Source organism: Equus przewalskii, chromosome 3, assembly GCF_037783145.1.
Source record: "Equus przewalskii isolate Varuska chromosome 3, EquPr2, whole genome shotgun sequence".
In the NCBI taxonomy this organism is placed as follows: Eukaryota; Metazoa; Chordata; class Mammalia; order Perissodactyla; family Equidae; genus Equus; species Equus przewalskii.
Window position 1 is genome coordinate 114,778,074 of NC_091833.1, and position 24,617 is coordinate 114,802,690.

At 46.7% G+C, this 24,617-nt stretch overlaps 1 protein-coding gene across 10 annotated transcripts in view; it reads left to right on the forward strand.

The window, feature by feature from the left end:
• TBC1D14 (TBC1 domain family member 14) overlaps window positions 1-24,617 on the forward strand; it is a 103,428-nt gene that overhangs the window by 62,258 nt on the left and 16,553 nt on the right. For 6 of the 10 annotated variants that reach the window (XR_011538347.1, XR_011538346.1, XM_008524648.2 and 3 more), the window contains 9 exons: window positions 7,389-7,507; window positions 9,223-9,305; window positions 10,553-10,670; window positions 13,043-13,149; window positions 14,789-14,869; window positions 15,805-15,899; window positions 19,258-19,329; window positions 20,024-20,152; window positions 22,680-22,789. Coding sequence is in view for 7 of the 10 variants with exons in the window: in XM_008524648.2 (XP_008522870.1) it covers window positions 7,389-7,507; window positions 9,223-9,305; window positions 10,553-10,670; window positions 13,043-13,149; window positions 14,789-14,869; window positions 15,805-15,899; window positions 19,258-19,329; window positions 20,024-20,152; window positions 22,680-22,789 (914 nt within the window). In the remaining 3 variants the exon portion in view is untranslated. Of the gene's footprint in view, window positions 1-806; window positions 1,246-7,388; window positions 7,508-9,222; window positions 9,306-10,552; window positions 10,671-13,042; window positions 13,150-14,788; window positions 14,870-15,804; window positions 15,900-19,257; window positions 19,330-20,023; window positions 20,153-22,679; window positions 22,790-24,617 lie in introns of those variants that run through there. The other 4 variants (XR_011538348.1, XM_008524649.2, XM_070613343.1 and 1 more) reach the window with 2 other exon arrangements.

The following is a 24,617-nucleotide window of genomic DNA, read 5'->3' on the forward strand; positions in this document are numbered from 1 at the left end:
TGCTATGAATATTTGCGTGCAAGCGTTTCTGTGGACCTGTTTTTCTATTTCTCTTGGGTCGCTTCCTAGAAGTGTGGTAGGTGAACTATATAAGAAGCGGCCAAACTCTTTTCCAAAATAGCTGCATCCATCAGTGGCTTATGAAAATTCCAATTTCTTCACATACTTGCTGTCACCTGTCATTTTCTGTCTTTTTGATTACAGCCTGATGGACATGATAGGCTTCTTCTGAGTGAAGAAGTTTCTGGTGGTAATTTGGTAACGCTGTCATCCAGAAAACCAGCTGGGCAAAGCCTGGTGCTCATGGGCCTTCTGCATCGTGGAAGGAGAATCTTGTATTGTCTCAGGCTGGATGTGTTAGCCTTTGGACGTTGGACCCATGGGCAGACCAGGAATAATTTTGACCCTATTCAGATTTTAAAGATTTTTTTTAAATTGAGGTATAATTTACAAACAGTGGGTGTTCTCATCTGAAATGTACTGTTCAGTTCGTTTTGATGAATGCACGTCAAGCTAACATCGTCACCCTGCAGTTTCTACTGCCCCTCCCCAGTCAATCCCCTGAAGCAATCACTAGTCCTATTTCTATCAATGTGTATTTTTGTGTGTACCCTGACATTTTGCTTGAACTAATGTTATTGTAGAAAACACGAGCCACAGTAGAGTATAAAGAAGAGAGTAAAAATTGCTCAGAATCACCCCACTGCCCAGAGGTTACTAGTGTTAACATTTTTACCTAGTTCCTTTTGGTGATATACATTTCTTATTTTAAAAAGTCTTACAAAGCAGAGCTTTGCCGTACGTTTGGTGTTGGCTGCTTCCGTCTTGGAATGCACATTGTCCAGCATGATGTCTGCGTGCTGAGGACGCGGCATAACTTGCTTAGTGTGAGCACTCAGGCCGGCCCAGTGTAACCGGGGGTGGAATTCCACCGCCACGCTCCGACGTAGAGAGGGCGCCGCGACCTCCTCTAGCTGCCGGCCAGTCAAAGCCCAGGACCTCGGGGAGCAGGGGTCTCCCCTCCCCGCCGCCCAGGGTCCTTGCGAGCCAGGCCTGACGCGCCGAGCCGGAGCATGCGGATCGGCGGCGCGGCATCTGCGCGCGATTGAGCGGCCTGTCGCCCCCGCCCGCGCCAGAGCCGCCGGAGCCGCCGCAGCCGCCGCCCGAGGCCCGGCCGGGAGCCCCGCTCGCTCGCTGGGGCATGGAGCCGCCGGCCGCGCGCCTCTGAGCCCCGCGGCGTTCATGGTGAGTGGGGCCGCCGCCCGCGCCCTCCGAGGGGCCTGCCGCCGGCCTGGAGGGGGCCCTCCGTGGGTGTGCCCGGGTGCATGTGTGTCACATACGTCTGTTCCGACGAGCCGGAGCTTGCATGTGGCCGTCGTGCTGCGCCTTTCTCCTCCTGCCATTCTTTGTGTCTGTGATTCCGTATGATTTTCTAACAGCATTCAGGTTGATCGGCACAGTGAGAGACAGAGAGAGCCCGCGCGACCTTGAGTCCTAATTGTTATCGCCAAAATGTGATTGCCTCCTCTTTTCAGATTCAGGTCAGTCCAGGCCAGGCCCCCTTCTAGAGGCCAGAACGGCCTCGCCCGCGGTGCTGGGGAAGCCTTTGTGTGAAGATCAGCCTGCACCCTGTTCCTCTAGGTCCAAATAGGGTGGTCAGATTGCAGCAGCAACCAGGCGTGTTACACCCCCGGCTCAGTTTTAATACGTTTCATTCACCGGTTCACAGGTTAACTTTTGTGTTCTAGGTGTCTTGTAAGGAATAGGACAATTAGAAAAGGCCTCCTGAGAGTAGTTTTCCCAGATGCCAACGTTTCCTGTAACTTAGACAATGCTTTCTGGGAAAATACTGCGGGGAATGTGGATTAGAGAACTGAAGTATGAGGAGGCCTCAGGGGTTCTAAGGGGGTCCCTCCTGCTGTGAGATCAAGCCTGAGCGGTCACTAGGACTGTCTTTTGGAAGGCTGAGCCTTTGTAAGACCTGCACAAGCCATGCATCCCCACTAAAAATGGCAAAACAAGTCTCATTCCAAATTCTGAAGGAATGCTCCTCTCTCCTCCAGAATTGCTTGTTATAAGTGACAAAGTGTGAAACCAGCTGCAGTATTCCGGGCTCTGCACTTTCGTTTAGTCTTCACCACAACCCTGTTAATACCCGTCTTAATGGGAAATACCGTGAAAAGTAATTGTGTAGCAGTACAATGATAGTAATCCTCCTTGTCATTTTCTGGGCACTGCTGTGGCTACGTGTCGTATGTTAATTCATTCTTATTTAATCTCCTCATTTAAGAGATGAGGAAACAGGCCTGGAAGGATGGAGGAATGTGCTCAAGGTCACACTGCTGGTGGCGATGGTCAGGGATGGTTCAAACCCAGGCCTGCCACCCCCCGGTGCTTCCCCTGCAGGCTGCCTGGGTCCTCAGCCTGTGCAGATGTGGTTGCTGTGCTGTCACTGGTGTTGGTTCATGTCACCCTTTTAATAGGTACCACATGAGGTAACCTGCTATGCTTTATTCCCGACATCCCTCCAAAACCCTTAGTGCTTATTTTAGAGGGCTCATCTTGACACTGTATACAGTTGAGTCAGAGACTTGAGCGCTGGTTTTCACTGATGACCCTTTCTTCTCCTAGCTAACAAACATTTCCAGGAAGCCAGGGGGCTTCTGCTGGCTAGATTGTTGGCATAACTGGCTATCTTTGCTGTACTCTTCCAGTTCTGTAAGTGGCATTGATGACCCCTCTTGTCACTGTAGCAGGAATACTTTCTTTTCATTGTTTGAGAATCTTGATCTTTTCTTCTTCCTCCTCTTAAAACAAATGTCTGTTGAATTAGGCTTTTTTTCTTTTCTTTTTTAACTGGCAAATTATACTCTTAATTCAAGAGTCTAATGCCCTTATCCTTGCCCTTACCACTGTTTAGATCGTACACATAAGGTAGACCCTGCCGTCAGGTGCGTCTAAGCGGCTCATCGCCTCACTGTTTACTTTCTGTCTCTGCACTGAGTCTAGCTCATTCCCCCTGCCCGCTTTTGTTCTCTCTGGGCTTGTCCCACCAGCTCTAGGTAGCTTGTTGATGAGGCCATAAAATATAGAGCGAAACAGCTTTGACTCAGCATCAGTTCCCATTTAAAGTGCTCATGTGTGTCTCTCGGTCACTGCTTGTGCTGTCAGGATGCCTTTCCCTCATGCCTTGTAGCCCAGATCTCCCCTGTCCTTTTCCACTCAAGTGACACCCTTTATGAGACACTTTCCTTGATTCCCCCCAGCCACAGATGTCCTGTCCTCAGGGCTCTCACAGCATGTGGTTTGCCCTCTCATGGCATTTTTCCTTATCTACCCTGGTTTCCTAGCCTCTGCTAGCATCTTACCGCCCCTACTAGAGTGAGCCCTTCAGAGCTGGGCCCCTTGTGGTCCCTTCTCAAATGAGCTTCCTCTTTTTCAGGTGGTCCCTTTCCCTCTTCCTCCTGCCTGCTAAATCTGTTTTGCTCGTGGCCCCTGCATGGAGCCGAGGCTGTGCTCAGCTGCCCTGGGTTACTGCTTTTTTCCTGACCCTTTGCTGGTCATCAGACCACAGCCCACAGCTCAGCCCCTGCCTAGGTGCAGCAGGTTTCTATGCTGCTGTCTCATTGATGTTGGTCTTGTCTTCCCAGCAGGGAACATGGTAAACTACTCAGGGCAGGGACTTTGACCTACTATGCTTCTAAATTAGTGGCTTGCAGACTCTTTTGACATGACTCCCTGGTTAGACACTTGAGGCTCAGTGCGGAGGTAAAACTAGGTATAGAACTGAAACAAACTCCTTGCCATGTGCACTCTGATATTTTTTATTGTTTGATTTTGTTTAAAAAGCTGCCATGACCACTTAAGTGGATTTGCCACTGGAACTTTGAAGAACCCTGTTCTGAATTCCCTCTCCGGTTGTACAGGGCGTTGGAGTCTGTAGCGGTCACTTGAATGGGTGATTTATACCGATTAGCATGCAGGGCTTCTGATGAATGGCGTTGTGTTTAGACTCAGAGACTTCAAAACTTGATCCCAGAAGGGTCCCAAGGAGAGAAGAAACTTTGGAATGACAAGTTGGGCTGAGGCTGGGATGACTCTGATGTTTGCCTGGCACATAGAAAGGGCTCACGCTTTAGTGGGCAGCCATTTAATATAGATCACCTCATCTCATCAGGATAATAGTCTTCACAGCTGTTACCGTTTTATAGATGGGAAACTGAGGCAGACTGAGATGCAAGATGACTTGCCTCAGGTCTTTTTCCTTCCAAAGCCCTAGCCATTGCCACATCACGTGCTGACCCCAATGTTGATAATTCAGAGCTGAAAGTTGTTTTTCCAGGGACTTTTTAACCACTGCTTCCACCCACCCCCCCGAAAAAGGGGATCCTTAGAGTGAATAGTCCTCTTTGTTGTTTCTAAGGTCGGTTTGTCTGGTTTGGAAGATGAGCTTACTGTTGACATTTCTCCGTAGCTGTGGGAGACCGAGGCTCAGAGCAGGACCTGTGACAATTCCCACTGCCGTTCGTGTTTTGAAGAGGCTCTCCCTAAGATTTCAAGTACTATGGGCAGGCCAAGCCGCCTCTGTTTTTCTTTTTTTTTTTTCTTTTTAAATCATGTAGTGCTCTCTGCGATTAAAGTATAAGTATTTGCCCTGCATCTGCAGCTCCTTCAGTGTTACGAGTTTCTGTCGTGGTTGAAGGCTTTGTGTGGACTGAATATGAGTAGCTGTTACTTCTGCATCATGTCCACAAGCGGCTGGCACGGATTCTAGAGGGCGGCAGTCTGGTGAAAAATGTGTCGACAGAGCCAGAATGCTCGCCTTCTGAGCCCAGCTCCTCCACTGCGCAGCTGGGCCTCCTCCTTTCCATCTGTGACATGGGGACGATGGCATCTCCTCCCTCAGAGGGCTAGTGTGAAGGTGAAATTGAGTTAATTTGGTCTGTCTAAAGCATCAAGAAGTGCTTGGCTTGTTAATGTCAGCTGCTGCCGCTTGTTATTAGTAGTAGAGCTTCTGAGCTCTAACTGAAGAGGTCTGACCTTTTTGGTCATGAATCAAGGCATTTAATTCATTTTACTCCTTTTCGTATCTGAGCTTTTGCAGACTTTGCAGGGCTCTTTGATAGCTTGGCCCTAGAGTCTTTTTTTTTTTCCTTATACAGTTATTTCAGGTCTTAGGAAAAAGAAGAGAATGGCATCGGCATCCAGGGCTACCCTTTATTGACGCTTCCTCTGCTCCCAGGCCTGTGCGCCCTGCCTCACCAGGCTCTCCCCATTCCTTAGCCCTCTCTGGTGGGTACTGCTTCCCTTTTTGCAGATGTGGAAATGAGGCTCAGGGATTCTAAGTAAGTGCTTTGCTGGAAGTCATGGCTGGTTCGTGGTGGATCTGAATTTGCTCCCAGACCTGTCTGGCTCCCGAGGCCCCACTTAACCGGTGTGGGACTCAACCTTTTCCCTCTCAAACTCCACACCTGTTTGTTTGAGCATATCCACAAAAGAGGTTGGGCCAGCTCAGAGTGGAGAGTCCTGCAAGCTCAGCCCCTGCCGGCTGTGTACTTAGGCGCAAGTCACTTCCCTTTGAATCTCAGTTACCCTATCTGTAAAATGGGGTGCCACTTGCCATAGAGATTGTTACAGGGATGAAGTGGGACAACATGTGTAAAGCACATGAAAGAAAATGGAAAATGGGCGTCCAGATTCTGGGGCTTCTAACTTTGGGGGTCAACATCTCTGGCCTTGGCATATAGTTCACTAGACCAAGGTCAGCAGTAAGAGGCAGTGAGTAGTGGTAATTACTAATTCTTGTTAAAATGCAGCATGCCTCAGAATCTTTCTCACATACAGCTTTTGGTGTATTTCCTGTAAACTTCAGGATTTTGCCATCCAGGTGCTAGATTGGAAGCTTCCTGAGGGCCGGTGCTGTGTTGAGTCACAGCTGTGTGCCTGGCACATGCAGGTGCTCAGATGTTTGAATTGAAAATGCGAGTCAGTTCTCTCAGTCTTGGGTATGTGGAGGTCATTGTAGTATTTGAGTGGAACCATTTAAGTGTCAGGGTAAACGGTGTTAAGACATCTAACCTCGTGCATCCAGATGTACAGAAACTGCCCCACCCACGTGCTTCTTGGCACACACCCTTCTCATAGCCTTTGTTTTTTTAGGAAATAAACTTTCCTTTCCTCTTTTTAGAAACCTCTATAGATTTTTCTGGCTGAGAAAGTAATTTTTTGCTAAATGATTTTACCAGTAACACCCCTCTTGGCAGCAAGTGTCAGTAAAATTCATTTAGCAAATCACGTTCTACTCATGATGCTGCTTCTGTTGTCTGGAGAGGTTGTTTAAATCGTAGGTTAACCACTGGTTTGTTTGTCCTGTCTTCCCTATTAGGTTATCTTCTCCTAAAGGAGGGTCCCAAGAGCTTTGTCTGTAATAGGCAACAAGAAAATATATATATATTTTTTTAATTTGCAGAGGGGCTCAGGGCACACACGCACATGCACACACGCACACACATAATTTCAGAAGCTGGACTCTTTGGCACCAACTTGCTTGGCTCTCCTGAACTCTTCTGTTTGGGTCTTTGGAATGTGGGTCACCAGGTGTGACTGAGCTTTCCTGATTGCCGTCCATGGGACAAATTAGTGACCTGGTAGTGTGGAGGCTGCTCTTAGCTTTCCAGGGAATGGCACAATTATTTATGCAACAGCTTATAGCGATGGCTTCATACAGAGATGTTAAAGAATTTCTGTTTTGATGTTTCTGGTTTAAGAAAATGAAACAGCTTTAATCATCCTCATGGGAAAGGTTTTTAACCCCTTCCTCATTTCAGAAAAGATTTGAAGGGCTAACAAAATACATAAAATTCCATGGGATAAAAGGAAACGGATTAGAAGTTTAGGATGGGAGTGGGTACAGGAGATGAAGTTGGGGGGGCTCAGATGAATGCTAGAATTGGCTGAAGCTCTGGCTCTGAGCATCCTCGTGGCCACTGCAGTAATCAGTTAAAATTTACGTTGTCCAGAGGACAGGAAAAACATCCTTTGCCACTTCCCCAGGAGAAGCATAGGAGACCTGAGATAGTATTGTTGGGCCCTTATAAAGGGGCAGCTAGGATGATGAGATCCTTAGTGACTTCCCCACCAATATAGGCAGCCCCCAGTCCTCATATAATAAAGTGATGGCATATAATAAAGTGATGAATTGCTGAGCTGTGGGATCCCTTTCTTTCATTGGCAGTTTTTCCTTCTGAATAGCAAGAAATATCTTCCGTGTATCATCTTCAAAATCAACCTAAAAGACTTTATGACTAAACAACTTTATTGCTTTCAGAAGGGCTTCGTAATATCAGAATTGGCCGGGCCCAGCGTTATCCGTCGTTTCTTTGTCCTAGGAATATGAAGACAAGGCTGGACGACCCAGCAAGCCACCGTCTCCAAAGCAGAATGTGAGGAAGAATCTTGATTTTGAGCCACTTTCCACCACCGCACTCATCCTGGAAGACAGACCAGCGTGAGTCTTGAGAAGGATCTACAGAGATGTTTGCTTTAGTGGATGAGTACAATTTGCTAATCCCCTTGTCATGAGAAAACAACTAGGGTCACAAGAGGGAAGCAGTGTAGTAAGCCGTCACTTACTAAAAATGTTGAGTTCCTCTTTATTCCCTGTATCTGTGTGTGTTCCATAATGATGTAAACAACTAATGATTTTTTATTTTAATTTAGCATTTAAAAATATTTAAGTAGGTATTGTAACTTATAGACTGGCTTGCAACTACAAGCAACACCAGGAAGTCTGCTCTAGACTGGGCGTTCTGGAGGCATCCGTGTTGTGGAACAGTTCCTGGCCCAGCCTCCCGGGGGGATTGGGATCTGCAGGAAACAGTCTGGGTGATCGTAGCAAGTCCCTCCTCTGTGTGCTGAGGAAGTGGATTTAGATGGCTGATTTACAGATTGTGTTTGGAGACCTTAGTGGGGTAAAGAGATTGCTCCTTCATACCAAACGAAAGCTTACCTCTTTTTAAGTATTGAGTTTCGATAAAACATTGTGTTTGAATCAAAAGATTCCACTGCTTTAGGGAAAAAAAGACTAAAACATTGTGCTAGAATCCCAAAGGTCCCTGCTAGCCCTGAAATTTAAAATTGGTAAAATCTAAAGAAGAAATGTGTCTTCTGCTGTTAATTCTTGGTCCTTAGAAATTGTAGATGAGTGGGTAGATAGGAGAGAAACCTGAAATGGAGGGTTAAAAAGGTAGATGGAGATTTGGACCACCCTGTGAGGTCCAGTCCTTGTAATGCGCTCTGAAATGTGGACTGGGGAATTGTGCCCTGTTCTCCTGTAGCGAACGACAGTCATTCAGAGCATCCAGGGGAGGGTGGGTTACACTGTGTGAGGAGCACAAGCACCCAGACCTTGCCACCCTCCCAGTTTTCAAGGGCCAGCAAATTCACCAGCATGTTTCTCAAAGAGAGCATGCATTTTATTTTTGTAACAAGATTTGAAGTTGCATGCCATATTTAGATGCTTAGAACTACGGTATAAATTTGTGTGTGAAGAAACAAAACAGCTGAACTGCACAGCTAACATGAAAGCTGCTCATTTAAGAACACTGGCCGGGGCCGGCCCTGGTATCCGAGCGATTAAGTTCCGTGTGCTCTGCTTTGGTGGCCTGGGTTCACTTCCCAGGTGTGGACCTACACCACTTGTCTGTCGGTGGCCATGCTGTGGCGGTGGCTCACATTAAACCAAAAGCAAGATTGCCAACAGATGTTACCTCAGGGTGAATCTTCCTCAACCGAAAAAGGAACTGGCCAGGAAAAGTATTCATCCATGTATGTAATATGTGCCATTAGGGTCCCTGCTTTAAGGATAACTGTGGACAATTATTAGTGCATTGTGGTTAAATCAAAGTTTCTTTGGAGAGTGGGGTGAAAAAACACCAAGAGATTAAGTGTTTCTCTCTATTGGAATTATGGGTAATTGGGTAGTTGTAAATGTGTAATTGTTATTTTCTTCTTTCTACTAATACTTGAAATTTTTTACGAGTTTATTTTACTTTTGTAAGAAAATACTTTTAGTTTATGAAAGAACTGTGTTTTTGTCATCTTAACAAACATAGTTTTTGGTCTTTGAGCTTTTCATTTTTTAGTAAATGATGCTTCAAGTTTTGTTTCTCAGAGACTTACTTGATATTTGTAATGGTGAAAAATCATTTGTTTTGTATCAAGAAATCTCCCGGCTAAGCCAGCCGAAGAAGCTCAGAAACACAGACAGCAGTATGAAGAAATGGTGGTTCAGGCCAAAAAACGAGGTAATGGAATCCACACGTGTTGGGTTATGTAAGGCAGCACAATGTTTTCTGTCTTTCCGGATATTTTCTCTTTACCTTTTGCAGCTGTAGAACGTGAACTTTGGTGAATGCTTTAATCTTTTGAAATGTATAATTTTCCATCAAAAATGTATGCTTCTACTATCCATTCCTGGTAATTTAGTCAGGGTAACAACACTTTGAATTTACGTGAGGAAAGAGACTATAGGATAAAATTACTAGCCTGGAGAAAGCGTCAGCCTTCTGGGCTCGGTCTTCCTTAGTTACAGGAAGATGTCCTGCGGTTTGATAAAAATTCCCTCGCAATGCCTAAAAACTCTATGATTCTAGGATGTTCAAAAAGTATGTGTAATAAACAAAATGTGGTATTTCCATGCAATGAAATATTATTCAGCCTCTTAAAAAGGAAGGAAATTCTAACACATGCTGCAACCTGGATGAACATTGAGGACGTTATGCTCAGTGAAATAAGCCAGTCACAAAAGGACCGATATTGTATGATTCCACTTATGAGGCCCCCAGAATAGTCAGATTCATGGAGACAGACAGTAGAATGGTGGGGACCAGGGGCTGGGGGAGGGGGGATGGGGAGGTCGTGGTTAATAGGCACAGAGTTTCAGTTGGGAAGATGAAAAAGTTCTAGAGATGGATGGTGGGGATGGCGGCCCTGCAATGTGAATGTGCTAAAGCCACTGAATTGTATATTTAATAATGGTTAAAATGGTAAATTTTGTGTTTTGTGGATTTTACCACAATAAAAAAAATACAAAAATATATGTAAATGAAAATGCATGATATTTCGCAGAGTTGCTACTTGTCCACTAAGAGTTATGCTCAGGCTGTTAGAGATGAAGATAGAGGCTACACTGGGAAGGGAACTGGGTGGAGGGAGCACAAGTGGGGCTTCTGCTGTTCTGGTTAGGGTCTGTTTCTTGACTGGGGTGGTAGTTTCCTGGGTTTGTCTATTTTGTGATAATTGAGTTGTGTTTTTCTTTGTATACTTTTCTGTATGTATGTTGTACTTTAAAAGCTTGCTGACAGATGGGTAATGCATTCTAAACTCCGTAAGGTATGAAACGCGTCTTGGGAGGTGAAGTTTCACTGCTCTACCTCTGTGCCATTTTCCTGGTGTTTGTGCGTCATGATTCTTTGAGAAAAGTCACCTAGCTTGAAAATGGTAGATATCGGTTAGTAGATGTTTTCTTCTTGTTTTTAATTGCGATTTCTAGAGCTGAAAGAAGCCCAGCGGAGGAAAAAGCAGCTGGAAGAAAGATGCAGATTAGAAGAAAGCATTGGAAATGCTGTCCTCACTTGGAATAACGAGATTTTGCCTAACTGGGAAACAATGTAAGCTGTGACATAAGGGGCCCTGCTGGACTGTAAATCATTTATTTCTGGTATCTGTAGGAAGCAGCTGTCTTAATTGTAGCTCATATCACAGCCTTCAGTGAAATTACCAAATAAGTTAAAGTTGCACAGTCTCCCTTCTCCCTGCTCTGGCTCCACCCTCGTCATTCCTTGCCTGTGTACTGTGACAGCCGCCCTCTCTCACCCCTTCCAAATCATCTTCTCAGCAGCCAGAGGGATCTCCTAAAGCCTGAGTCCGTCTCTTCCCTGCTTAAAATTTCAGTAACTTCTTGTGACTCTCAGTGTAAAATTTGAATTCCTTAGCTTAGCTGACGCGGCCTTTATGAGATAGCCTGTCTCTTTCTCGGCAGCCTCACCTTTCGTCTCTCCTTCACTTGGGTGGAGCTCTCTCCTTAGGGAGCCCCAGGGCCTTTGCTTGTTCCTTTCCCTCTGCCTAGAATGCTCTTGCCCTCTAGTTCCTCATCCAGCTAGCTCTTCGCTCTCTAAAGCGCAGTCTTCCTTGGGGAAGACGTGCTGCCCAGGTGCCTGTGGAAGACTCCCTCGGGTGCACTGCATCCATCTGCTCAGGCTTCCATTGTCCTCTTCCTGAGGGTGGGCACTGTGTCTTCTTTGATGACAACGTCCAGCAGAGTCTGGCAGCTGCTGACGTCTTTCCATCTAAGGGGCAGCTGTAGGTCTTTTCTTGCTGCATCTGCAGAAAGGGGAGGGGCAGCGTGTGGGCAGGCGTCAGCGCCAGGCCCTTCACAGAGGCCGCAGAATGGGGAGGGGCAGCGTGTGGGCAGCGTCAGCACCAGGCCCTTCACAGAGGCCACAGCTCTTTCGGGCCTCCCTGCATCACACGACTTGCTGGGGAGCTTGGATGCCAGTTTTGCTTTTGTCCTTGTCCCTTTCCGCCTGAACTGTATGTCAGGATGTTGGAGACTTGCTTCTGGCACTTACCTGGGTGTCCCTCAGGCTCCTTACAGGGGGGTCAGACAGCCCTGTTGAGTATCTTCACTAGGAAAACAAGCTGTTCCCAGAGCCTGCTTTTCTGGATAGTGTCCTTAATAGGCTGGACCTGGTGAGGAAAAACTTCTCCTCAAAATGGACCCAGTTACAAGGGTCGAGGTCCCCAGAACCCTTGGGCTGTCCTCCTGTGTGGCTGCAGCCCCCACCCCTGGTCGCTCCTGCGCTGGCTGATGCTTGGTGTGGTCCAGATGCACCACGCAGAAGACAGCTGTCACCGAATGCAGCAGCTGGGCGCCGGCTGCCCCTGTGCTGTATCCGACTTAGTTGTCACAGCGGCCCTTCAGGGGAAGGTTTCATCGTCTTGAAGTTAGAGAGGAGGATCCCGGCTCAGAGAGGAGAAGTAATTTGCTCCAGGTTCCACAGGGAAGGGTGGAATCGGGGTGCAGAGCTGGTTTCTGCAGCCTCAGCCCGTGTTCTCCCCACTCTGCGGCACTGAGAAGCACCAGGGGAGTGTGTGGCACCGTTACATCTGTCCCAGTCTGTTGGCTGTTCATTGTGACCAGCAGACTTCATCACCTTCGTGCAGTTCAGAATGTTCTGCGCAATCAGAGTTCTCCTCCGCCCCTCGAGTTTGGCCCTCCTTATCTGAGTGCTTCCCCTCTGTGCAGCAGTGCACTGGGTGGCTGTGCTCTTGGGGCTTCCCTCCCGAGGCCCCCGGTGTCTACCCTTCACCTGCAGCTCTGCGTGGGGGCTCCTGGCACCTGCTGCACGATCCCCAGCTATTTGCAGTTCCTGTAGCAGGCCAGGTTATTGTTATTTCTTGTTGCTGTGCTTCCTGCTGAGAAAGTCCTTCCCGTCCTTCGTCTGCTTAAATTGGCTCCAGAATAGTGCCCCGGGCCCTCTGGTGTGTGGTGCCCCTCCCTGTGTATGCAGCACCTTTGGCACACCTGTCACAGTAGTTGCCCAGTGGAAGGCGGTTGTTGATCTCCTGATCTCTGGAACACTGGACTGTAAGCTCCTTGTGGTGGAGACTGTGACACACAACTGTGCATCCCCCACTCCTGCGGTTTGGGGCCAGGCACACGGGTGGACAGATATTTCTTCATTGAAAACAGTTATAGGGGCCGGCCTGGTGATGCAGCGGTTAAGTTTGCATACTCCACTTTGGTGGCCTGGGGTTTGCTGGTTCGGATCCCAGGTGCAGACCTACACATCACTTATCAAGCTATGCTGTGGTGGGCATCCCACATGTAAAATAGAGGAAGATGGGCATGGATGTTAGCTCAGGGCCAGTCTTCCTCAGCAAAAAGAGGAGGATTGGTGGTGGATGTTAGTTCAGGGCTCATCTTCCTCAAAAAAAAAAAAAAACGAAGTGATAAGCTCACGTTTCCGTTTTTGTGCAGGTGGTGCTCTAGAAAAGTTCGAGATCTGTGGTGGCAGGGAATCCCTCCCAGCGTGAGAGGCAAAGTCTGGAGCTTAGCCATTGGCAACGAGCTAAACATCACCCATGGTGAGTGGCTTGCGTGGGGAATGTACTCCTTGGATCCTGCAGCTTCTCCTGTCCCGTTTGCCCCATTAGGAAGAAAGGCACCCCATTGCCGTAAAGCTTTGTCTTTTGAGAGGCCAGGTGAGTGTGTCCTCTAGGAGGAGAGACAGTGCGGAAGCCTGGGGTCACTCTTAGGCGCTTCACTTACCTAGTAGTTTGGAGCAAACGCCTACCTTCTTCCTGATGCGTGTCATCTTCCCTGAATCGACAGGGTAACCCACATGGGTCTCAAAGCATCAGTGGGCTGAGTCATGTTAGGATCTCTTCGCAAAGTCCTGTAGAAAGGAAGCCTTGATCAGGACATGAAGCTGGAAGGGAGGCGGGCGTTTCTTTATGTGAAGGTATCTGGGGTACTCTTGGTGTTTTTGTGGCGTTTTTTCCCCAGGCAGCTATTATATATAAGCATCTTAGAGGGACAACATACTGTGCTCGGACTGGGTCCTTGAGGTTCTAGTAGCTTCAGTCTGAAAGGGAGGTGAGACCCGTGCTCACCTTTCTTAGGGCTGTCTCCCCTGTGCATTCATTCAGTTTGTGTGTGCTTCTCCTCTACCAGCTGCATTCGCTGGCCTCACTTCCCACTCTGCCCAGCACTCTGTGAGGCTGTGAGTCAGAGTGAACTCAGTGCCAGGAGCTCCCAGACTTACAATTCAGTGCTTAATAAATTGTAGTCATTACTTTTTTCCTCCGTCTGCAGTCTAAGCTGCAGAGGACGGGAACTCTTTCCTGGTCTTCTTTATATTAGTGCCCAGGAAATGCTTGTGGAGTCGATGTTGACAATTTTTACGTTGTTGGAGGCCCTATGAGATGGATTTGTATCTTCTCTGTGTAGCTAGGGTTTGTATTATTATTGTTATTTTTATCTTTACAGGCTGTTTTTTTTAAATCTTATAAGACTTTCATCTTATCCCATAATTGTAGCCTTGGCCTTGTAAAATTTCTGCTCATGCGTCGTTTCACTATTACCACACTACTCAAAGAGGAGAATTATTGGAAAAACAAGTCCTAAATGAGGAGGAGGTTTGGAGGCTGTCTTGTGGGAGACCTATCTTGATCAGCCTCTCCCAGCAAGAATCCTTACTTTTTGAAACCTCTGCCTGTTTGCTTGCACCCTACCCTGCTTCCAGGAAGGCAGCACGATCGGGAAGACTGGGCCATGGCGTAGGAGTTCCATCTCGTCTTTAATTGGAACCAGATGGGTTTTCTGCTTGTCTCTCCCTCCCTTCCCTGCAGATACTCATTGATGGTATTACTCTGTGTCAGTCCCAGTGTTGTTGGCTCTGCATACAGATGGAAATGGGAGACCCTCACAGGCTAGTAGAGGCGACAGACTCACAGACAAATCCGAGCGAAATGGTTTATGGGGGGGTTGTGTAATAGAAGTAAATACCAGGCATAGTGGTATTTGGTGTGTTCTTTCTTTGTATACGGTGATGTTTGTAGACAATAGAAATACCTTCAGGCCAAGTAGGGGGAATTGTTTAAGTAGCCTTAATAAGCATGCCGTCTGTCATTAAGTATGTGAGCAAGCTAGTGTGTTCTCTGGTGTTTGGAAGAAATGTACTCACCTGTGCACCTGGTACTTACCCGGAGGCTTGTCTTCCAGAGCTCTTTGACATCTGTCTTGCCCGAGCCAAGGAGAGGTGGCGGTCCTTCAGCACGGGAGGCTCTGAAGTGGAGAATGAAGGTAGATATGATGCTAAAACTAGTGGATACTTTGGTCAACTATGTATATCATTATTTATTACATAACAAAGAAACTTTGCTTAACTGAAGTAGTGATTGGTACAAATTTATAAAAAGCTTCATGGGAAAAGGGATTTTTTAAGAGCAAACAAGTTAAAGAAAAACACTTTTATAAGAAAGAGAACATCCCAGTTCCTGAGAGGTGTCTGTGTCCTAACGTGCTGGAGGGCCACTTGTAACCCATGTCATTTCCTTTATCCACTATTCACATGATGTACAGTAGCCTGGCCCCCAGGATTACTTGAGTGGTGGCTTATAGAGGAGCATCAGAACCTGCAAAGAGGCAGGAGCACTGCATATTTGCTAGGGGATGCTTTTAGAATTTCCCATAACACATAAGAATGATTACTTCTTTGGTTAAGTGGTATCTTTTTTACTGATCTTTTTTTGTACTGTCTGTGGTACTGGAATTCAAAAAAAATATAAAATGAGTTTTCATAAATATTCATTAGAAATAGTACATGAGTGTTATATTGCATTAACTCCCACATATTCTAAGTTTATACCAGTGATGTTTTAGATCAAATGATTTTTTGTTGTTTTCTGTGCCTGGAATTCATCAGTGTATACTCCCTTACTTGTCCTTACTTCCACTGACTGTTGTGGATGGAAGGTAATGTCAAATTAGATTCTGAGTTCAGACTCTAGAGAATATCTGATGACGACCTGGCATTAGACGATGTTAGGAGATTTTTGCTCTTAAAGGAAGGAACTCTGCAAACTGTATGAACTCTGAAAGTGGACCCTGTTGGTTGGTTCAAGTTGTAATTAGGTCCATGTTCTTCCGAAGAACTGCCTTCTTAGAAACTTCAGAGCCTCGTGGTTACTGCACATGCTTGCCTCTGAGAGGTGAGATGACTCTTGGTCTTTCAATAGATGCCGGTTTTTCAGCAGCAGACAGAGAAGCCAGTCTGGAGCTTATTAAATTGGACATTTCTAGAACCTTTCCTAATCTCTGCATTTTCCAGCAGGTAGGTGGTGGTGATTTGTTGTTTTCGAGTATGTTTTGTCTAAAATTCATGGATGCCAAACTGCATATATTTGTAATCAAGTTTGAAAAGTACCTGGGTATTTTTGGGAAGTGGAGGCAAGTCTTTTTTTTTTTTTTTTTTTTAAGACTGGGCCTGAGCTAACGTCTGTTGCCATTCTTCTTTTTTCCTTTTTCTTTCTCCTTCTCCCCAAAGCCCACTGGTACATAGCTGCATATTCTAGTTGTAGGTCCTTCTGGTTCTGCTCTGTGTGGGATGCTGCCTCAGCATGGCTTGATGAGTGGTGGTAGGTCCACGCCCAGGATCCGAACTGGTGAAACCCTCGGCCACGAAGTGTAACGTGCAAAGTTAACCACTCGGCCACAAGGCTGGCCCCAAGTCTTATGTTAATGCATTTAGACTTTTAAAAATAAGGGTAACTGATCCTTTCCAACAAATATTTAGTATGGCCATATTTCTGCTTTTAAAGGCAATTCTGTCATTCTTTTGAAATGTACGTATCAAATGTATTTAGGTCTGGCACAAGAAGGGCCGTGTGTGCCACTCTATCTGTCAGAGCTTTCCTAGATGCTGCTTATGTTTTCAGGATTACACACAGTAGCACTCACTCAGAAGATGATCAAGGTGTGCTTGATCCTGGGGGAGAGAGGGAAATCTTGGCAGCCTTTGGTCATAGTGAGGGTGGGGTTTCTGGGCAGTTGGACTAGGAGAATGGTGACTCCCCTGGGCACAGAAGCCAGCTGTGGGTGACAGGATGAAATATTCTCGTTTGGCTGGCAGTAAAGAGAAAAGGAGAGCTTCCTCATGGGCATCTGAGTATAGTGCAGGCAGGGCTCCGGGCCCCCAGATTGGAACAGAGGTATCTGAAGACCTTCTCTTCATCAGCCAGCAGGTGTGTATTTACCCGGGAGTCTCGTTTTGAGCCCCCCCCCTGCTTTATCCAGTCTACCGTGGTTTCTGCTGGTTCTGCTTCTGAAATCCCTCTCAGTCTGTCCCTTCTCTGTTGCCACTGCCTTTACTTAGTTCAGAGTCTCATCTTTTGTGGATCGCTGCACCAGCCTCTGCAGATCTCTCCTGGCCTCCTGCACCTCCATCTAGTCACTTCATTGCCTCCAGAGTAACCTCAGAATCCCCAGTCTGGGTCTTTCATGCCTGTGTTTCTAGCATTGTGCGCTTGCACACATTAGGTAATCAGTAAAGGGCAGTGGAATAAATTAGAACAAATCGGTTACGTGGCAGCCTGGAAGGAGCCACGAGATGTAGAGATCAGACACCCTGGGCTGTGCAAAGAAGAGGGTGTGTCCTAGGTCCTCTGACAGCACAGAGGAGGATGGGTCACTCTCCTGGTTGTACCATGGGGGGAGGGTCAGGAGGGGTCAAGAATGGTGTCACTGGGGTAGTGGCTTCTGGGCTGTGCTTGGACCAGGTTTGGATGAGTCTGGCCAGAAAATGGGAAAGACATTCCAGGTAGTAGGAGGACTACAATGGAGGCATCAAACAGCTCATGGTTCAGGGCGTCCCCAGTTCCTTTTGGGAGAGAACCTTGCTAAAGGAGGGACCAGAGAGGATACAGTTCACTTCCATGGACCCTCCTTACTAACTCTTGCCGTCTCTGTTTGAGCTAGGAACTGGGTGCGGATGGTCCCTGCTCTGGAGGAGGCGGGGTGTGAGGGCATAGCTTTGAAAAGTGCTCGCAGTGTAGCCAAGAAAGACTGCCAGAAACCCAGGACAGGGTCTGGGAGGGTGCTAATGCCCTGCTGAAGCCAAGGTCTCTCCCTCTGGGTTCCTTTGGGTGCGTCTTCCTCAGTCTGTGGTTCCCAAAGTTCTGGATTTCATAAATGGCTGATGTTAAAAACACAAAGGGTAGTGGGAGGGGAGAGTGTGGGGAACTTTGAGACAGCCAAAACAAGTTAAGGGCATTTAAAATAAGGAACTATTATCTACTAGCACCATCTCTTCATCAAAGAAAGAACATTTAGCACCAAAGTGAGGAGGACACCATCACAGTGGTGAAAGTTCTTTTAGGTTAAAAACAATTAGCTTTAAGAACAGTTGAGTGGGGCCTGTGGTGGTGTAGGGTTAAGTTTGTGTGCTGTGCTTTGGCAGCCTGGGGTTCACAGGTTTGGATCCCAGTCGTGGACGTCCACACTGTTCATCAAGCCATGCTGTGGCAGCATCCCACATACAAAATAGAGGAAGATTAGCATAGATGTTAGCTCAGGGACAATCTTCCTCAACCAAAAAGAGGAAGATGGGCAAGAGATGTTAGCCCAGGGCCAATTTTCCTCACCACAAAAAAAAGAAAAGAAAAGCTGAGTATGGCATTCTTGTTTTTCTCATTTGGCCTTGGACCAGATACCGTTTGGTAGTAGTCAACACTCCTCCTCAGGTGGCATTTGGTGCTGCCATGGAGGTCCCTCCCTGTCTGCCCTTACCCTCTTAGTCCTGGATGTTGTCTTTTTTTACCCTCCCATTGCTGTATTTCCTTCTTTTGTACCTTCTTAATTTGAAAATCTCTCTTCTTTTTATCTGTTAGAATGTGATGGTTTGGGCCATGGCATTCTTTTGTAAGCCGCATGTAGTCACCAGTGGAGTGACTTGCTAGTCACACACCGTGTGTGCTTTTTATTCGTTGTGTTAACTGAAGCCACGTGGTAGATATGGACAGTAAGTGTTTGATTTGGACCAAGCCAGCCCTTCCACAGTGTCTTCAGACATGCTAACAGCAGCGTGAGGCCCCTTTGCGCTCCCTGTTATGCTCAATTGGAAAAAAACATTCCAACACAAATCTCGGAGGGAGGGGAGAGCTGGGAGGTTGTTTGGATTAAGATAGTATCCGTTTGGACTTAAGACTTAGAGTTAAAGCCTGCCATACCAAAAACACAAAAGAAACAAAAGATAATGCTGGGCAGGGGAAAGGAGGCAAGAAGACTAGTCAGTTTCGGGAGGCAGCGGGGAGGCTGAGTCAGAAGGACAGTTAACACTCACCTGCTTTGAAGAAGCCGGGGTACCTGGTCACCTGTTGAACTTTGAAGGTGAATATAGTTACATAGCAGGGGCCAAACTAAGGATATTGTTCTACTGTAGTGCTCATGCTTGACCCAGTGGCATTTTGCAGAGCAGCTTTGTAGGTTGAGCTGCAGACTCCTGTTGAACTGTGGATTGGTAGTTAATTTGTTACATTACGTCATACGCATAGAGCTGCTAGCATGATGCTTGGCGACTAGTTCCTCCCCTGTGGGCAGCAGTGTGACAGGCAGCGCCAGCAGCAGTATCAGATGTCACTCTGAGCACTAACAAACTTACGCGTGTGTTGTTTTTGGTGTGTTGATCCTTTTAGGGTGGTCCATATCATGACATGTTGCACAGTATTTTGGGCGCTTATACTTGTTACCGACCGGATGTGGGTTATGTAAGTGAACGTTTTCAATATCTTATAATCTTACCATCTAAAAGGAAAGCCAAAATATTGCCCAGCACATCTTAGCTGCAGTCAGGTTGAATGCCTTCCCTTTTTTGTTGAGGATTATGAAAAGGCTCATGGTAAATGAGTTGCCTCAGTTTCCTTGTAAAGAAATTGAGCGGACACGGCTGCTCTCTAACGTTAATCACATTTTAATTGGATTTGATTTTCATGTTTTGCATGTGATTTTTTTTCAGTGTTAAATCAAAAATGCCTTTTTGCAGTAAGCATTTTAAAAATTGTGCTGCTGATGTTTCTGCGGCTTAATAGATGCGTGTGCGCCTGATTTTAGATTTAACACATTATAGGCATACATTTCTATGGCACCAGGAAATTAGGCATTCTAGAGGACAGTATATTTCAAATGCCAAATTCATAAGGAGGGGTTGGTTTATGGTTTCCCACGTGGTTGGAGTGGGGGACTGAAGGAGCACAGACAGGTGGCTGACGGGGCGGAGCGATGGTTCCAAGGAAGGGCAGGTCAGAGTCAACGAGACTGTCAGTTCAGCCTTTGGGGGGTGGCAGTGGGTGGGTGGGTGGGCAGCTGTGTGGGCCCGTCTAGCATGAGGACGTTTGGGTTCCTCTTTTGCAGTTCTGACCGCGGTGGCTGCCGTTTGTTTAACGCCGTCTCTCCCCCTCTCAGGTTCAGGGCATGTCTTTCATTGCGGCAGTGTTGATCCTGAACTTAGACACTGCAGATGCCTTCATTGCTTTTTCTAATCTTTTGAATAAACCCTGTCAAATGGCGTTTTTCCGAGTGGACCATGGCCTTGTGAGTATGCCCTGTGTATGCACCCTGGGTGCTGTGTCTTCACACAGCAAGAGTTGCCTGATCATTCTGTCTTTGCGGTGGGGAAAAGAACACATTTCCCTCCACTAAGAGATGTTTAGAATAAGTAGCGCTCTATAAGGTGGAGGATTATTTGGGCATTGTGTTGAACTTTAAATACGTATTTAATAGCCATATGCGTGTATTTCTTAATACATTCTTTCAGAAAGTATTAATGAAAATATAGTCTTTAGACGAGGGAGGAGGGGAGGCTCCTGCACAAACATATGTACTTTGTGTCAAAGCAAAAGCTAAGAGCTGTCTCCGCATTGGGGTCTGTCAAATAGAACGCAGCGTAGCTGGATTCTCTGGCTGCGCACTGTCATGCTGAGGCTCTGCTCCATGCAGCGTCACTCATGGGAGAGGAGACGTGTTTAAGACCAGCTCCTTCATTTGACCAAAGGCAGCGGTGTGTTCAGAATAACGCTGTAGACACTGGATAAATGGAAGGAGTTGATAGTAGTTGCCCTGGGGAAGCCCCTCACTTGCTCCTGGACGTGGGTCCTCTGCATGGCACAGATGAGGAAGCGAGGCTCAGAATAATGTGACCGGTCAAGGTAAGTGGAAGAGCCGGGATCTGCACCCGTTCTCCTTCCTAAGCCTGTGTTCTTTCCATAGCCCAGAATTGAACAAATCCGTCAGCTTTTTAATTAACGTTGTCTTGATTTGCTGATAATTATCACCGTTTGGTATTTCAAGACCAAAGTGATCTAATAGTTTAGATCAGGTAGGGAATGTTTCTTCCTTAATATCCTAAGGACTTTGTTTCTTCCTTAATATCCTAAGGACTTTGAGTATTTCTTGCTCAGGCAGTACATACCTTAAAAAAAAAAAGGTATTTAAAAAACTGCTGTTAAACTGGTGGCTGTTAGGGGAAGTGTAAATTGGCAGAATCCTTTTTGAAGGCAATTTCGTGTTAAGTATTAGTATCAGTAAATGGTATTGGTGTGTGATTGTGTAAGAATTGATTATAAAGAAGTCACAAATGGGGACAGAGCATTATGCACAAAGATCATTGTTACACAATTATTTATAACTATGTAATAACTAAAATTATTTTTCATTGTGAAAATGAAAACATTTAAAAAGGTTTAGGGGAATGGTTCTTTTAAATCTGGTAATCTATCCAGTGCGAAAGTGCTGTTTGTGAAGAACGGTTCTGTAGCAAAGCATTTAAGATTATAATGCTAATTTTTCAAAAGTGTATAAAATAGAACATATGCCATAATAGCTGTCACGTTTAACAGTACAAGGAAGCATTCTGCAGCATCAGACGTGTTTCTGGATGGTCTTCGTTTGTTTCTGTCCTTCTTAAGTTTCTACAGTGAGCATCACAGATGCTACTTTCATAGGAAAAACTTTTTATATATAATGAAATGATTTGTATCTAAATATCTCCTAATTTTGAAGATAAGACCCCTGTTTCCTCTTTGGAAGCATATCTGATAATTTTAGCTTATATTTTTAGGGAAAAATTATAGAATCGTGTTGTTGAATGGGACCTTCATTTACATCAGGGTTTCTCAGTAGCAGCACTGTTGACGTTTGGGGCCAGACAGCTGTGGGTCGTGGCTGTCCTGCGCATCAGAGGCTGTGTAAGCAGCATCCCTGGCCTCTGTCCACTAGATACCAGTAGCACCACGCCCCTAGTTGTGATGACCAAAAATGTCCTCAGAAATTGCCAACTGTCCCCCGGGAGGCGAAGTGCTCCGTGTCGGGAACCACTGGTTTATAGTCCATCCCCTCCGTACGACAGCAGACGTCGTCGGAGAGCACTGTCTGCCCACACGCACGCAGCTGGCAAATGGGGGACAACTGGGCCACCTCTCAGATGAATCCGGCTGTAGCTGTTCTTTCTCCGTCAGCACTGCTCCCCTGCTCTGTGCATTTTGTTTCCTACAAACTCTGTAGGAAGTTGAAAAGCATGTGCTGGTGAAATGCAGGCTGTGACTGCTTCGTTTTCCTTTGATGTTTTCTCCCTAACTGCTTTAAAAGGGCTGGGCTTTTCAGCCAGAGGGTGTTGCCTGTGCCTCAGATATTGGTATTGTATTCCCTCTGGGAGTGCTAGGGGTTGAGAGTGAAGCCTGCGTGGTTTTTCAGATCATTTTAGACAGTTAATTCATTCCTGGTTCTTAGAAAAGAATGGACCCTTAAAGACTCAGCCTTTGCAGTGAGAGGTGCGGGTTCGGGTCCCAGCCTTGCCACACACTAGTGATTGACCTTACGTGGCAAGTCATGTCGCTGCTGAGTTTCAGTTCTCTTATCTTTAAATTGAAGAAATAAGAAGATGTAGCGAGTGATGATTAGAGATTGTGTTTATTTAGAAATTGCCTAGCAACGAGTTGCCAATCAAATTTACGTAAGAAGAAAATTGGTAGATTCTAAAGGTATTAAGTTTATTGACATTTTTATGTACTAGAAACATGTGCTGATAATTAGTTTATTAGTATATTTCATATTATCTCCCTAGATGTTGACTTATTTTGCTGCATTTGAGGTATTCTTTGAAGAAAATTTGCCGAAATTATTTGCTCATTTCAAGAAAAACAACTTAACTCCAGACATCTACCTAATTGATTGGTAAGACTGCATTTGCATGTGTTTTCAGAGTGTTTTCTCATCTTCCTGCCCCCATGTTTCACTGCCACCTTCTTTCAGGGCTCAGCTGAGCTCCCACCTCCTGCTTTACAGGCTTACCCGGCCGCCCTGCGCTCGAGCTGCCCTTTGTTTTCTAGCTCCTGCACTGCTCGTCATCTGCCCAGTGCTGTTAGCTCTCTTTATTACTATCTATGACTCTCTAGCTGGTACTGCTGAATTCCCTTAAGAGAACAAATGGTATCTGGTACCTATTTGTTTTCAAGGTGCCATTTATCTATTCATTAAACAAAATGTCACTAAGCACCAGGTTTGTGCTAGGCTCTCTGTTAGGATCCAGAGATGGGTGGTGCGCAAGATACAGTGCTTGCCTGTCAGGAGCTCCTGTCTAGAGGGAGAGACATGTCCATGGACAGCTGGACAGCGTTTGATAAATGCTGTCTCTGAAGGAGGGGAAGAAGGACAGAGGAACTGGACTTGGGCTTAGAAGTCAGAGCACGCTGGGGGCCGGCCCCGTGGCCGAGTGGTTAAGTTCGCACGCTCTGCTTTGGCGGCCCAGGGTTTCACCGGTTCGGATCCTGGGCGCGGACATGGTACCGCTCCTCAGGCCACATTGAGGCAGCGTCCCACGTGCCACAACTAGAAGGACCCACAACTAAAATATACAACTATGTACTCTGGGGATTCGAGGAGGAAAAAAAGCAGGGAAAAGAAAGAAAAAAAAAGATTGGCAACGGTCGTTAGCTCAGGTGCCGATCTTTAAAAAAAGAAAAAGTCGGAGCACGTAGAAGTAACATGTGAATTTGAGCCAAGGCATGATGGTGAGAAGCAGCGTGTGGTGTCCAGAATTACTAGGGCTGGAGTAGTCCATTTGGTGATCCTGGAGCCTAAGAGGAAAAGGGCAGAGAATGGTAGGCGAGAGATTGGGAGGCCAGGCTCTGGTGGGTCTCGGATTCCAAGCCGAGGAGCTTGGGGAGGGTTACGGAGGCCAGAGGGAACACTTGAAGGCTTTTGCTTTGGGTGAAGAGAGGGGTGGGCTCTGTCTAGAAGTGAGGTTTAGGTCACTTGGGAGGCAGGGGAGCCTGGAGGCGGAGACAAATGAAGGAAAAGAGACCAGGGCTTGAGCTGAGCGTTCAGCAGTCGGTAGAAAATAGGGGCTGGAGGGATGTTCGAGAGAGGAAAGATGTGGGTCCCAGTGAAAATTTTGTGGATGTGCAAGAGAAGGCAGAGAATTGTCTGCTCTCAAGTGTCCAGCTGGTGAAGGGGTTGCTGGTGCCGCCAGCTCAGATCAGAAACACAGAGGGGCCAGCTTTGTCAGGGCGTTAATGGATTTGGTTTTGGATACGGTGATTTCGAGGTACTTACTGGACATCCAAACAGACATACAGGGAGGAGGTTCCCGAGAGTTCTGGGATGGAGCAGTAGACCAGACCAGTCTTCGTCCAGAGGTGGATGTGGTCACCTGAGGAAGAAGTGGGATGTTACCCCAGAGAGCACTGGAATTTGAGGGCCCGGTGAGGAGGCTGCTGGTAGACTGGAGGAATACGGTGAGCAGTCTCTCAGGTCAGTGTGGTGGCACGAGTGTGCTTCTGGAGTCCTGCAGTACGGCCTAGGCCCCAGCCCCTCTCCCTTACTTGCCTCATGGCTTTGGTGAGGCGGTAAGTCTCTGAACCCATTTCCTCATCTGCGACTGCAATGCTCAACCTTGCAAGGCATTGTAAGGCGACTCCCCAGCACCCCTTCCCCTGCCCCCACCAACACAGACAGGCTCTGCAGGAGGAAAGAAGGTGTCACTTGACCAAAAAGGCCCCTC